Source organism: Polistes fuscatus, unplaced genomic scaffold (genome assembly GCF_010416935.1).
Source record: "Polistes fuscatus isolate 324 unplaced genomic scaffold, CU_Pfus_HIC Scaffold6, whole genome shotgun sequence".
NCBI lineage: Eukaryota > Metazoa > Arthropoda > Insecta > Hymenoptera > Vespidae > Polistes > Polistes fuscatus.
In genome coordinates, this window is record NW_025113140.1 from 7,564,644 (window position 1) to 7,577,832 (window position 13,189).

The following is a 13,189-nucleotide window of genomic DNA, read 5'->3' on the forward strand; positions in this document are numbered from 1 at the left end:
TTTTATCTCACTTCATTAATTAACCTAATAGAGCCTGGCGATATAGTACTGCTATATACATATATGGGTTATATTGAAAATAGAGTTATAGTTATTTCTAATCGTATTAATGGCTGAATGTAAATAATTTTGTATTTCAACAGATATTATAGTTAAACAATGAACATGTGAGTGTATCATACAGGATATGAGAAAAAAACGATTTCAAGTAAGTTCTTTATAGAATATTTTTTATTTGCTCGGTTCCTGTTTTATACAAAACATCTAACAAACACAGATGCTTGTCGCTGAAGTGCTTTTAAGGTTTTTCTTTTACGGAAGCAACTAATCTCTATCGACTTTGCATTTATCGAATGAATCTTTTGTCACTTTTCTCGTTGGATATGCTAAAAAGATAACTCGCGCTTGTTGATTGTATAAGTGTATATAAATATGTGTGTAGTATATGAGCGTGAGTGTGTTGTATGCATGTATGTTCGTGAAGGAGTGTGAATATGTTTGTATGTAAATATATTGTATGTAAGTATATGTGTCTGTGGATGTAAGTGTGAATGCGCTTGTATATATATATTTATATATGTTTTTAAATGACGCATTGATCTTTCATAATCGTCGATCTTAAAAGTTCGTAATAAAACGTGGAATTAAATACTTTCACGCTATGCAAAATAAAAAATATTTTTAACCAGAGGACAAGAGGGCTGCCAGGGGAGGAACGGCGAGAGGGGAGAAGGCGCGTGCTAGGCCATATATAATTAATTTCATAAGTTCGTAGTTTTTCATATTTCTTCGTCGCGCAATTCGATTATATACAAATAGAATCGACCCTGAAATTCGTCGCATTAAAACTCGATGTATTAAAAAAAATATTGTAATCTTCATTAAGTAAGAAATTGTTAACATCAACGTTAATGAAAATAGAAGCATTTCGATTTAACCGCGCGATTCGTACGGAAAACATTATGCGAACCATAGAGGAACGCGTGAAATTGTTTTTCGAAAAATTTCAGGAAAACGGAAATAGACGCTCGCGTACTAAGTACGGTGCGACCTGTAGCACGTTTACCTTCTTTTTTTGTTTTCCCTTAACCTCTCATGCGTGTGTGCATTATACGATATAGCTTTCTGTTAGAAATTTACTTAGCGAACGCTCGTTGAACGGTTTACCCGTCAACGTCTAGTTAACAGTAAGTAACAACTTATATTTCAGCAACAATAACAATTTCACCTTCGGTGATCTTCCAATCGGAATTTCGCTACCAACGTGTCAGCTATCTGGCATGTACTTTACAAATATCTAAATGTTATTGTATATATATTATATATATATATTATATAATATTATTATTATATAATATATATTTATGTTTTAGCTTATCTTAAGTATTCCACAATTTCGTGGCGGTAACTGCTTCTTTGTAACGCATTACGCCTGATTGACGTTATTTTTACTCATTTACGCATCGTATATTTGTTTTTTTCTTATTTTTCCTTTCTTAGAAGGTCAATTTTAAATAAAAGGAAAAATTTGTTATCTTGGAAAGATGTAGGATAAACGCGTTAACGTAGATAAATCGACGTTACAAAGAAGTCAATAGTTAGTTTATTACTCGCTCGTGGACTTACAGCAAAAATGACGGCACTAGCAGGACGTTTACAGCTCAACGAGATATTTCTCTCTATTAACTTTGCAAAGAGACTATGATCTATGTTAAAACGTGACTCTCTAGGAATGGTATGTGGTGTAGGATTTGTTTTCTATGGACGTCTCTACTGGAACGATGTTCCGTAATCTCGCGCAGACTCGTTATTTTGTGCGACGTTCCTTTGTTCCATTCTCATATTATCTTTCTCTTTCATTTTCTCTTTCTCAATTTCTTTCTCTTTCTGTTCGTTTCATTCAATCCCTCATTTTATTACCAATCACTATCATCACCGTTGAAACAATTTTTTCTTGAGAATCCATCGGTATTTTTTGTACAACAACACAAAAACGTGCTTAATCTCATTCTCTCTCTTTTTCTCATTCTTTCTCTTTCTCTCTCTGTTATCTTACCTTTTATATTTTTTCTCTTATGTATCGCGATCGCGTATACGAATAATTCTACTTATTAGCGGTAAAACAAAATTCGAAGTTTCCGAAGCGTGTTCTTTAATGATTCATTCTGCGTATCTCCATGGCTGCAATGTCGTCCACGGATATAAGCTTTTCTATGGGAATGCAAGACAATTCACCACCGACGCATGACTGAGGTTGTTGCCATCTAGCTTCCCTTTCTGCTTCCTTAGCTTTAAGTTCAGCCTCTCTTGCTCTTCGTTCCTTTAATTTCAATGAGAAAATTGCGACCGAGCGTGCCCTCTTCATGAGACTCTGTTTAACTCTCGTTTTCTTTGCTTCCCGATCCTCCCTACTTGGTTTTTCTTCTTCTTGGCTGGAAATTGTCTTGCTCGAATCTGACAGACCACCTACACCCGAATCCTTTTCTTTTTCGGGAACGTACGCTTGTCGATCACGATGTTCGTGTGTTGTTTCTCTTTGCTGATGATGCTGATAATATAACTGTTTCTCGATCTTTTCTCGTTCTTTCTCTTTCTCCGGCGAGAAACGGAACTTTGGATTTCTATGAGTTATCACCCATGGTGGCGCAGACCTTAACGATCATAAACAAACAAACATTTATCAGTTATAGATGCAAATTAGGTTGTCCCTAAAGTCTCTTGATTTTTGTTATGTTAGTAAATTTTATATGTAAGATATTTCTCTTTGTCCTATTACCTACGTTTTTATAATATAGAGTAGAATGGATCGTACTCGTTGTCAGTAAAATAACAAATAAAATAAATAATATAGTGCATATAAAACTTACTAATAAGAAAAAATAAAAAGAAACCCTTAGAACGACATAATATTTATCTAATCTCTAATTCGTACTTTAATAGATCACTGTCCGAGGATGAAGCTAAATCCTTTGAAACGATGCAGTCGGTTGATCTGTGGAGAGTTAATTCGTCAGCAGTTCCAGCTACAGAGCCAACCCCACTTATTTCGGAATCGCTAGATTTTCTTCCACCTGGTTCCAAGCCTAATTTGCGTACCCAATCGACACCTCCGTGAGGACCGATCGTTAAATGATGACTGTAGTGATCTCCTGTGTTCGATGACTCTGGTTCGTTGTTTAACCACTCCCTTGATCGTCGGCCTGTAATAACGAGTAACGCGAAATAATATGATTCTTTGATTTGTTTAACACGTTGATTGCTGGCACTTGTTACGTGATTTCACGTTACGCGTTAACGCGTTAAAGGATTTTCGAAACACTGATATTAGGAGATATTCGAACCTCTCTCTCCTCCAGGTATGGAGCATCTCGGTGTATTGTGAATATCTCGAGTACTGCCAATATTATTTTCCGAAAGGAAAGAATTGCTGATCTCGCTGCTACTTCCAATACTACCGGGTGTTTCGGCTGTGAGCGATGGTGTCTCTGCGATTCTCGGTATGGACGCGGCACTTGGAGTAGATGGTCTGCTCGGTGTTTGGGTCGTTGAAGCTAAAGTAGGTGTATCTGGTTGGCTGGGCACCGAGGTCTCTCCGGTACGTTCGTCCAACAGGTTTTGCTCTTCGCTTTCTCCGTCTGCTGGACTCACCACGAATCTCCCTGAGTTTGAGCAAGATTAAAGGCTAATAGGAGAAGGTTCAGGACTAATGGGACGAACTTGGGTAAGTCCCACCGTCGCATAGTATGACCAAATCCCGAAAACGTGGAAAAGTCATAGGAATATGTTTAGTGGATCTCATAGGGTCTATTTCTTACATCTTCATATTTTTTTCACTTCTTCGAGATTTCGGAACACTGTGCGTCGTTTAGCTTAGACCTTCTCATATATAAATATAAATGTTACGAACAATGTATTACTATGTGCATTGTATAAAATGTCCGATCATTCTATAGAAAGCCCTGAGGGTTTCGGTCGTTCTATAAAATGTGCTTCATTGTGGGAGGGGTGGTTGAAGCATTCTGGGCATTCCATAGAATGACCGGGCAATCTGTGAAATAGATGCTCGTTATAAACATTACCCGATTTACGTGGGTATTCTATACAATGCCCGAAATATATACATTACTCGTAACATATATCTCTTCAACGTGAACGTATATTTACCTATAATAGTAGATGGTTGTTGTTCAGGTGACGGTGTCGAGGACAATCTTCTCACTGCCTCTCTTCTCAAGAATTCAACTTTAGCCATTTCCGTGGCAACCCAATGTGGTATATCCGGTATGGCACAAGTGATGATAAATCTGATTGCCAACATAATGTGTTCCAGAGCGACTATCAACAAAATTGTTTGGGTCGCTGACATCTCTGGGAACATACGTTGTACTTGTCCGCTTCTACCGATTAACGCGCAATTAACTAAAATTGCGACAAATCCCATAGCTTCCATAGCGTTCTATAGAAAAGAAAATATACATATGTCGTGGTATGAAATCGATTAGAAAATTATTGATGGGATATAGGTACACTCGTAAAAAGGAGGATCGATTTACCTGCCAAGTGCCGATATTAGAAACTCTACGCCCGAAAGGTCGTTGAAGCACGTAACACAACTTAAATGCGTCTCCTCGTAATTCGATCAGGTTACCAAGTAATGCGGCTACGGCAGCTAAAGGAAACGCTGACGAGAAGAGACATACGTATCCTAATTGTGAGAGCATTTCCAGATGTTCAGAAAATGCTCGATCGTACTGTAAATAAAATGTCATTTTTTTATATACAGATGCGTTTATCAAAAGCATAAAGCAAACGAATTGTACTTTTGCTATCGCGATATTTTTTATATTGTGCGATTTTCTATTTATCTATTTACATGCTTGCTCTTTTTGCGTGTAGTTTGCGTTCTATTAACGAGCATGCATGATACTATTTCAATCGCAGTAATGGCATATTTAAGATAACCAATAATTTGTAGCTACCTATGAAATATGAAGTTTCTTTTTTTTTTATACGTGATCATGTACTCAATTCTTTCTATTAGATTGAATAAAAAGTCCGTTCGCGTCGACGGTGACTCGTTAATGTATAATAGTTTGATATTTTTGTTCATATTGATTATAATCGATAAACGTATCTCATTAGGGACAGTCTAAACATGTTTTGCGTAGAATTAGCCAGTTTTTTTTGCTAGTCTTCGAATCATAAATATTTAAATATGAGCAAACAAAATATTCATTTCACCATCTAATCCTTTTTTATCTTCGAAAGAAGGAAAGCGTAGAAGAAACAAAATGTATTTATGTGTATGGTGTAACGTGTATTATCTGGTGTATTATCTGACTTTTATTTACTTTATGTTAAACATTGCAAAGGTAGAAGCTAAAAAAATAGTCCAAGATCTTCGAAAAAGACAGAAGAAGCAAAAACACATGTATTTAAATTTGTTGACTGAAGAAACATAACAAATTTATGAAAAAGGAATATTTGTTTTAGCAAACAAATGGGATAAGGCCATGACATAACAAAATGATATATGTACCATTGATATTAAAATAATAATACTTTACATTACAGTGAAGAAACGTGAACGAATTTTTTACTCAACCTGATATTATAGTACACAAAATTATTTTGCTATTTGTTAATAAATAAAAAGGAAAGTGGAAATGATTAGATAGGAGAGCAGCAGTATTTATGGGTTTCCAAATTACAAGGAACTAACGTCCTAACGACCTTCGATACATTTTTACGATATATCAAAGATTTCAATATTTTCAAAGTTCATGCATGTTTGCGTTTGAATAGAATTGAATGACTATAGTTACTGCAGTATTCCTTTTCTTGCACGAGTTATCCGTTAGTGCGTTCTTAGGGGAACTCTGATTAGGTACATCGAAAATATAAAAGGAATGAAGAAAGAAAAAAATGGCTAAATCTAAATCAAACCTTCAAAGTAACGTCACTAAGAAGAGAATTAGTGGTGTGTCCTACTCTGTAGAGAGAACTCTCCAACTCAGCTTGGCTAACGTTCCTCGGTTGTTTCGTCTTTCCACTTTCCGCTCGTTCGTCCTTCTCATCGGAATTCTTGATTTTTTCGTCCTCCTCGTCCTTACCAGGTGGTAATCTTGCTTCGCTTGGACTCAGAGCACCGAATAGCTCGAAACTCAATTGCGCTAGTCGTAGTTGCTCTATCAGATATGGTATTGCGGATTCTTTAAGATTTCCAATCACTTGCCGAGCTATTAGCAAAGCTGCCAGTTGCTAAAAAATAAAATATCATACTTTTTCGCTAGTTATTTAACGTTTTCTTTTTTTTTTTTCGTTTATATTTCTTAACATCTCGTGAATAATTCAATTGTACATTAATGATTCATGATATTTTTGTAATCTTTCATAGGTATGTGCACGACAATGTGATGTTATCCTAGATAATAGTAAAGGTTCATTTACAAGGATTAAGAGTGAGTTAGAAGTTATTAACAAGTAGTGAGAATAAAGTGAGAAAGAGAGAGGGTTCCTTACCTCCTTGAGTCTTTCTTGGTCTTGAAGATAGAAGGCGATGTAAAATAACGATAGGAAGGAGTTTACGAACTGAAACTGAAATGAATAATTTTGTCTGTACACTCGCCATACTTGAGAGAATAAATTATTATTTTTTTTTTTTTATATTTTCTTCCCTTCTTATTTTTTTCTTTTTTTTTTTTTCTTAAGTGTCACATACACATATTTATTCTTTGCATTTGCATACGTATATATGTACGAATATCACATATATATAACACGCAAAATAGATATTTCTATAGATACTATTATAAGATTATAAAGTAAAGCGTTTATTACTGTTAAATGCTATTAGAAAAAAAGCGCAAGCAGAGAGCGAATTTTGAAGTAGGATTTTCATGCAGCGATAGAAGAGGCAGCCACGATGAGACATTTATTTATTTATCATAACTACAAATAAAATGAAGTATCTAATCTTACTTTTTAAAAGGTCCACCTCTAAAAAATCACTACACAATTAATTTTTATTATTATTTTTTGTTTGTTTTTTTGTTCTTTTTTTCAATCTGTAATCATGAAATCATTCTCACATCTGATTGAACGTGCATTTCTATTATCATTAATACGAATATTATACGGTTCAAGACAATAGTTATACGTACCGTATGATTTACTTATTGTTAACTGGAGCATAGTTAATTTGCAATGATTTTGAATAAATTTGTTCTTTTTTTTTTCTTTTTTGTTAGCATTGACATTTCAAAAGCACAAGACTTTGGAAGTTCAAAAACGATAATATATTGTCGTTTGAGAGAAGCTCGTGAAATAATATCCGATTTAGAGGAGGACAAAATTGACGATACTAATACAACATTCATAATTTGCGTTTGACTTGTCAAAAAATATCTCATTACCAGTGCCACCTTGTAGATCAGATGATTCTCGTACTCGGTGTCTAGTCGATAGTTTTCTGCGTCCAACACACAAAAATCAAAGATACTATCTACCATAGACTATTGATAGGCGTTCTCCAAAAGATGTATAAAAATAAAGTAATAAGATAATATAATAAACCCAAATCCCGAATAATTTTAGAATTATTCTTAACGATAATAGAGAAGAAGAGTAGATAGATGTCGGAAGTATATACACAATCGGAAAAAGAGACTAGCTTTTTAGTATCGTCTAAGGATATATATCGTACTTTCTTGATCGTTCTTTCTAGATAGAAGCTAAGCCGTGAAAAGAGATTTAGAAGTAAATATGCTAGGCCTCTTAGCTAGACGTGCACAAGTGTGTATATATATATATATATATATTTTATATATATAATATTTTATATATATTATATAATTTGTATTTATTTATATTATATAAATTATATTATAAATAATTATAAATTATAAATTATATTGTATTATAAAAATAATATATATGTATAATATATAATATATAATTATAATATATATATATAAATTTATATATTATATATTTATTATATATTTATATATATATGGTAAATATAAGTACCCGTGGATATAATAAGAAAGATCATTATGAGACAATCGATAAGATCTTGCTCGATCGTTTAATATTCGTATAGATCGGCCGCATTCGTAACGGGACGATTATATTAAAAGATACGTAGTCTAATACGTTTTTCTCTTTTTAATTTTGTCTTTATATACATACCCAAATCATTCAACCAGACTGCGACTTTGAAGTACGCTTCATCCATTAACGCGATTACAACGGCCAGTAATACTTTTGGCACGTAACTCAACCAAAATCCGTAACCTCCAGCTTCAAGTCGTGCATCCCACCAATCCTGATTATAAAAATACCGTGAAGATTTTGATTAATCGACGAAATAACGCTGATAATTAGAATATTTTCGTTGTTACAAATTTATACACGTTTTATTAATCGCTATTAGGGATAATAATAATAATATCGTATTTTACCTGTATTTGGAAGCTCAGGATCATGACAACGAAGACGAAAAATAGACAAGCGGCGATGATGGGTACGCTGACAAAATATCGGAAAACATTCCTTCGCCATCTTGGATAAGTTGGTTCCAATCTTCCCGTGACAGGTGATATTTCTAAAGTCCCCTATCAAATGATATGACATCCGATAAACGACATATTTATTATTTGTTTTCATTGATATATTAATAGCCATCATTAGTATCTATCAACATTTTTACCGTAAAGAGTGGTCTAGGTTCGACCAATAAGTCATCTCTTTGATCCAATGTACCCCATCTGTAGGCCAATTCAGCTCCTCTTCGTTTCCAAGTTTCCAGGTAAACTGTCGCCCAAATTACATTGAAGACTGAGAAAAGCACGTATGCCACGTCCTCCACCGCTTGGTTCCTACCGATGATGCCGACCTTAATAAAGGTTAGATTATAATTAATCAAATTAACACTTGTAAAACTTTTTACTTTACTTAGAATTAATAATCTTTGCGATAAACGTCTAATGATCATCGACATTTGACATAAAGTTATAAAATATATATTAATATAGTATAGAATATGAGGTTAGGGTGTATGATGCGCTGAGATAATGTCAACAATAAGTATATTCGAAAACAAAAAACGAAAGAAAAAGAACGTTGTATGCGTATGTATCCGTAAATGAGTGGTTGTATGCAGCGTACGATTATCAAGTTTTTCGTTTAAGATTATTGTATGTACAAGTGTTGTGTTATATGTGCTAGCCTGAGTGTGCATGCCAAAAAGAAAGGAAGGAAATAATGTATTGTCGAGTAAATTGGGATGATTAAAAAGCTGTGTGAGATGAACGAACGAGCAACGAGAGAAAGAGAATATATTGAGAAATTTTATTTGATATTTCAATAAATCAAATCCTACAATATTTACCCAGTATATGACACCCACAGCAGCGGGAACGATCAAAGCGGTGGTGTAGTGTCCGAGCCATGCGAAGTACATGCTGATTTTCACTCCAAAATATTTACAAATTTCGTCCAATGGTTGGGGACTAAAAAATGCACGAACCCACGTCTTTCGTAATTGTTCTAGTGCCGGTAGTTCATGTAATGGGAAGACCTGTGGGTTGAGTTTTTAATCAAGTATTATTACACATGTCAATATAAATGAAAATAAAAATGGGAATACGTTTTTATATTGACCTGTGAGATAATGCTTGCCGAGATACACTTTGGAATGATGGCTTGTCCTTCAACTAGTTTTAATCCTGATAAACTGTGAAGATCCTGCGGACCTGCTCTTAACGTATGAAGTAAGTGTAATACCAGGGACTGTCTTTCTTGAGTAGTAAAAAAATGAGCTTCGTCGTCGCTTCCTTCGAAGCAGCTCGCTTCCGAACCTACGAATTCCTTCAATCCTCCGCCATATTCTTGGCGTAGAGCCTTTGGCAAGTGTACTTCCTCTGCAGCTTTCAACAAACTACAAGATTTCTTTTCTTTATATCGATGAATTTCGTGCAAGAGAAGAATAATCGATCAGGTAAGAGATATTCAAAAAGAATATTTCAAAAGATAGAAAAAAATTATGATTTCAAAGTGATTATTTTATATTAGAATTATTTATATTATAAAATAAATCATAAAATGAATTTATTTAATTTTTTGATTCAGTCCCCTCTGTCATAATTATCAGAACGTATATATATCATGTATTAGAACGTATAAGGTGTTACACAAGTGGCACGGAAAAAAGGAAACAATTTCTACTGCATAAAATCCAAGAGTAAAGTATCAAGAGAAGTATAACGTTTCCTGAAAATTCTAACGAGTCCAATGTTGAACGGGCAATAAGACAGCTTACTACGTACTTACACGCTAAAAGGTGCGGTTAAGTAAAATCCGTAACTATCCGAGGAGGCATGATGCCTGACGTGAACCACTAGGCCAGGGGTTCCAGCCCGCAGTCGACCTAAAAGCCACATTAAAGTTTCGTCGCTTGCGCCATTCGGAAACATCATCACGACGTCGCATTTCTATAACATAAAGAAACATCAAAAACGTATCAGTTCTCAGATACTGTAATTCACTCCGTCATTTATTATTACGATACTTTTGAACGATAACACGTTTCCTTTATAACGTAACCACGATAACTGTGAATGATTCTAACTTTGATATGGTACATCGCTTTGAACCGCGAATCTTGCCAAAGGGTTACGACTTTTTCGTGGCCTGGCTGTCATCCAAATACACAGAACAGTAGCAGGTTGTCTGATATTGGCATATATCTATTAACTACTACATAGAATACTCTTTAAACGAGCGTCACGTTGATGAATATCGTACCGATCGCATGTATAAGAATGTTCATATACTCATCTATTCGTTGAAACTGTTTACCCTTTCTTTTCTTTATCTTTTTCTTTCCCTTCTTCTCTTATCTGTTCTTTTATCAATGTCTACACGTTAAAGTCACTCGCATTAGTGAATAGAAAGTTTTGTTGAAGTTACTCAAAATCAATACAAAAGCGTTCTCTTAATAATGAAAACAACTGGACTAGGCATTTTGCGCGAAACAGCAACAACGATGAATAACGTTGGTTGGTTTAGTGCGATAAAGCGGCCCTTCGTATTCATTAGAAAGTTTACAAACACGTAACGCGTTTGCGATTATCAGTTAACTAGCAACCATTAATGCCTCGAACAATAACTTTTCATAATTTATAGGGTATGAATAACGAACGGGCACAATACATGCTCTCCCTTTCTTACAATATATGCTATTATATTATATTATATTATATCTTTTTTATTTTCTTCTTTGGTTATTCAGTATCAAGCATATTTCGCGTATTTTGTCATATCACGAATTTGCACGACTTATCATTAATAAAGAGATCAAATATGTTCTCTTCTAGTATAATGAATATTTAAGAATACGATTATGATAAACAAATAGAATATTTCTTATTTTGTTTAAGTATATTTTTGGTACGAACCTGAGTTGGTACTTTTTGTATCCAAAGGCGGCGGGGGGTCATCAAGTGGCCAGTACATGGTATCTTACGTCTTAATAAACGTGATGCTAAGAAAAGAGACAAACATGAATCAATATTGCAGTAATGGAAGGACTCTGGTGTGAACTTATTTTTAAATACCAAATGGAAGGTACTAAAATAAAATTAGATTTATTACGACGTTGCTAAACACGTATAAACATAAGTACCACACACGCACACACGTATATACTTACCCGTGCATGTTGGAAGCCACGAAAGGGGCTCTTATATTTCTATTAGAGTCAATGTACTTGTTACATTCCTTGTTGCTCGACAAACGACCTCAAAAGATATTCTATACAAAGCGTTATTCGTTGATTTCGCGTGAATAAAACGTGCTTTGCTTGGAAACCACGCAAGGTTCTCAGCTGTTATCAATTAACAAGTAGCGTGATAAAAGGAGAGAAAGGGATGAAAGAAAGCAACTTCTCAATTTTCAAGAGCCCTATTCTCGTTGCACTAATGTTCCAGGTCTAAAGATCAAAATTACTTGAAAAGAATATAAAGGCAAGAAAGTTTCTTTGAGCGAGTTGGTCATTGTTTAGTGTTTGGTGTAAAACGGAATGTCAATGTGCATTCGCCGACCCTTTTGTTTCAAGTTGACTGTTAGACGTTAGCTTATTATTATACACTGTGAAATATTACGCACGTTTCTTTTTTTTTCGGTTAGAGCACAATAATGCATTTCATTATTCGCGATGTCTATTCACCATAAAACGCGTCCACAGTGGTCAAAAATCTACTTCAAAAACTCGTAGATACATATATGCGTGTGTAATGTACGCGTAATTCAAATGTGCAAAAAAGGAATAAAATAAAAGAATAAAAAAGAGAAGGAGAAAAAATAGATAAAGAGAAAGAGGAAATAGAGAGAGAGATAGAGAGAGAGAGAAAGATAGAGATAGATAGAGTTGTTAGGGTGGGGAGAGAGACGATCGAAACACGATGGGGTTGGTGGGTGGTAAGACGGGATAGAGGGGGTACATGCAGGGTGTGCGTGTTTCACGTAGAGAATCAAAGTAACGATTCTCAACCAAGCGGAAATGATTGTAGAGAGAGAGAGAGTCGGAGATTCACCTTTTCTAGGACATAGAAAATCCTAGAGATGCAGATAAATTGGGGTAACGTTCTGGAAGATAGAAAATAATGAAAGTACCATTCGTACTTCACACCATTCGATATTACAATAAGAGATTTCATCAATTAACATAACGAACAATGAAATTTATCAAAATACAATATGATCAAATAGATGATGATAATAGGCTAAGAGAAAGGAAAAAGTCTGAAATAAACTTACCCTTGTCTAATGTTTCTTTAGCCGCGTGTATGACCTTCCTCCGTCTAAGTCCCTCACCGGCCGGGACAGTCGTCATCGTCGAGGATGCACTCGCGTCCTTTTCGGTAGTAGTAGTCGCGTTCCCACTCGTGATTTCAGCCTCGTCATCGCTCTTCGGACACTGAGCCGACGTTGTACCGCTGGGGGTTGTCGACGTTGTTCCGTGGTGGTCGAGGAGTTTGATCGGGGACCCCTCGCCGCCTGGCATAATGTCCCGATTGGGCAGGACTGTCGTCCTTAACCGAGAACTCCTGCGCCTGAACTGGACTGATATCCCACCGACTTTACCTTTACCCTACCCACATACTTTCTCTCTCTCTCTCTCTCT

General features: G+C 35.2%; 1 protein-coding gene across 5 annotated transcripts; it reads right to left on the reverse strand.

The window, feature by feature from the left end:
• Nucleotides 1-213: 213 nt before the first annotated feature.
• LOC122523421 (anoctamin-8-like) lies at nucleotides 214-13,161 on the reverse strand. Of its 5 annotated transcripts, none has more exons than XM_043645148.1 (17): nucleotides 12,823-13,161; nucleotides 11,463-11,548; nucleotides 10,336-10,496; nucleotides 9,667-9,943; nucleotides 9,395-9,583; nucleotides 8,714-8,899; nucleotides 8,466-8,618; nucleotides 8,194-8,329; nucleotides 7,416-7,471; nucleotides 6,523-6,597; nucleotides 5,947-6,261; nucleotides 5,826-5,867; nucleotides 4,554-4,751; nucleotides 4,165-4,456; nucleotides 3,342-3,635; nucleotides 2,933-3,200; nucleotides 214-2,651 (listed from the first exon to the last, which is right to left on the reverse strand). In XM_043645148.1, the coding sequence occupies exons 1-17, from the start codon at nucleotides 13,067-13,069 to the stop codon at nucleotides 2,153-2,155; spliced, it is 3,474 nt and encodes a 1,157-aa protein (XP_043501083.1). In that variant the 5' UTR covers nucleotides 13,070-13,161; the 3' UTR covers nucleotides 214-2,152. The 5 variants fall into 5 exon arrangements, with proteins under 5 accessions (XP_043501083.1, XP_043501082.1, XP_043501081.1 ...); XM_043645147.1 differs by having other exon boundaries at nucleotides 3,342-3,638; XM_043645146.1 differs by having other exon boundaries at nucleotides 3,342-3,659.
• Nucleotides 13,162-13,189: the final 28 nt, after the last annotated feature.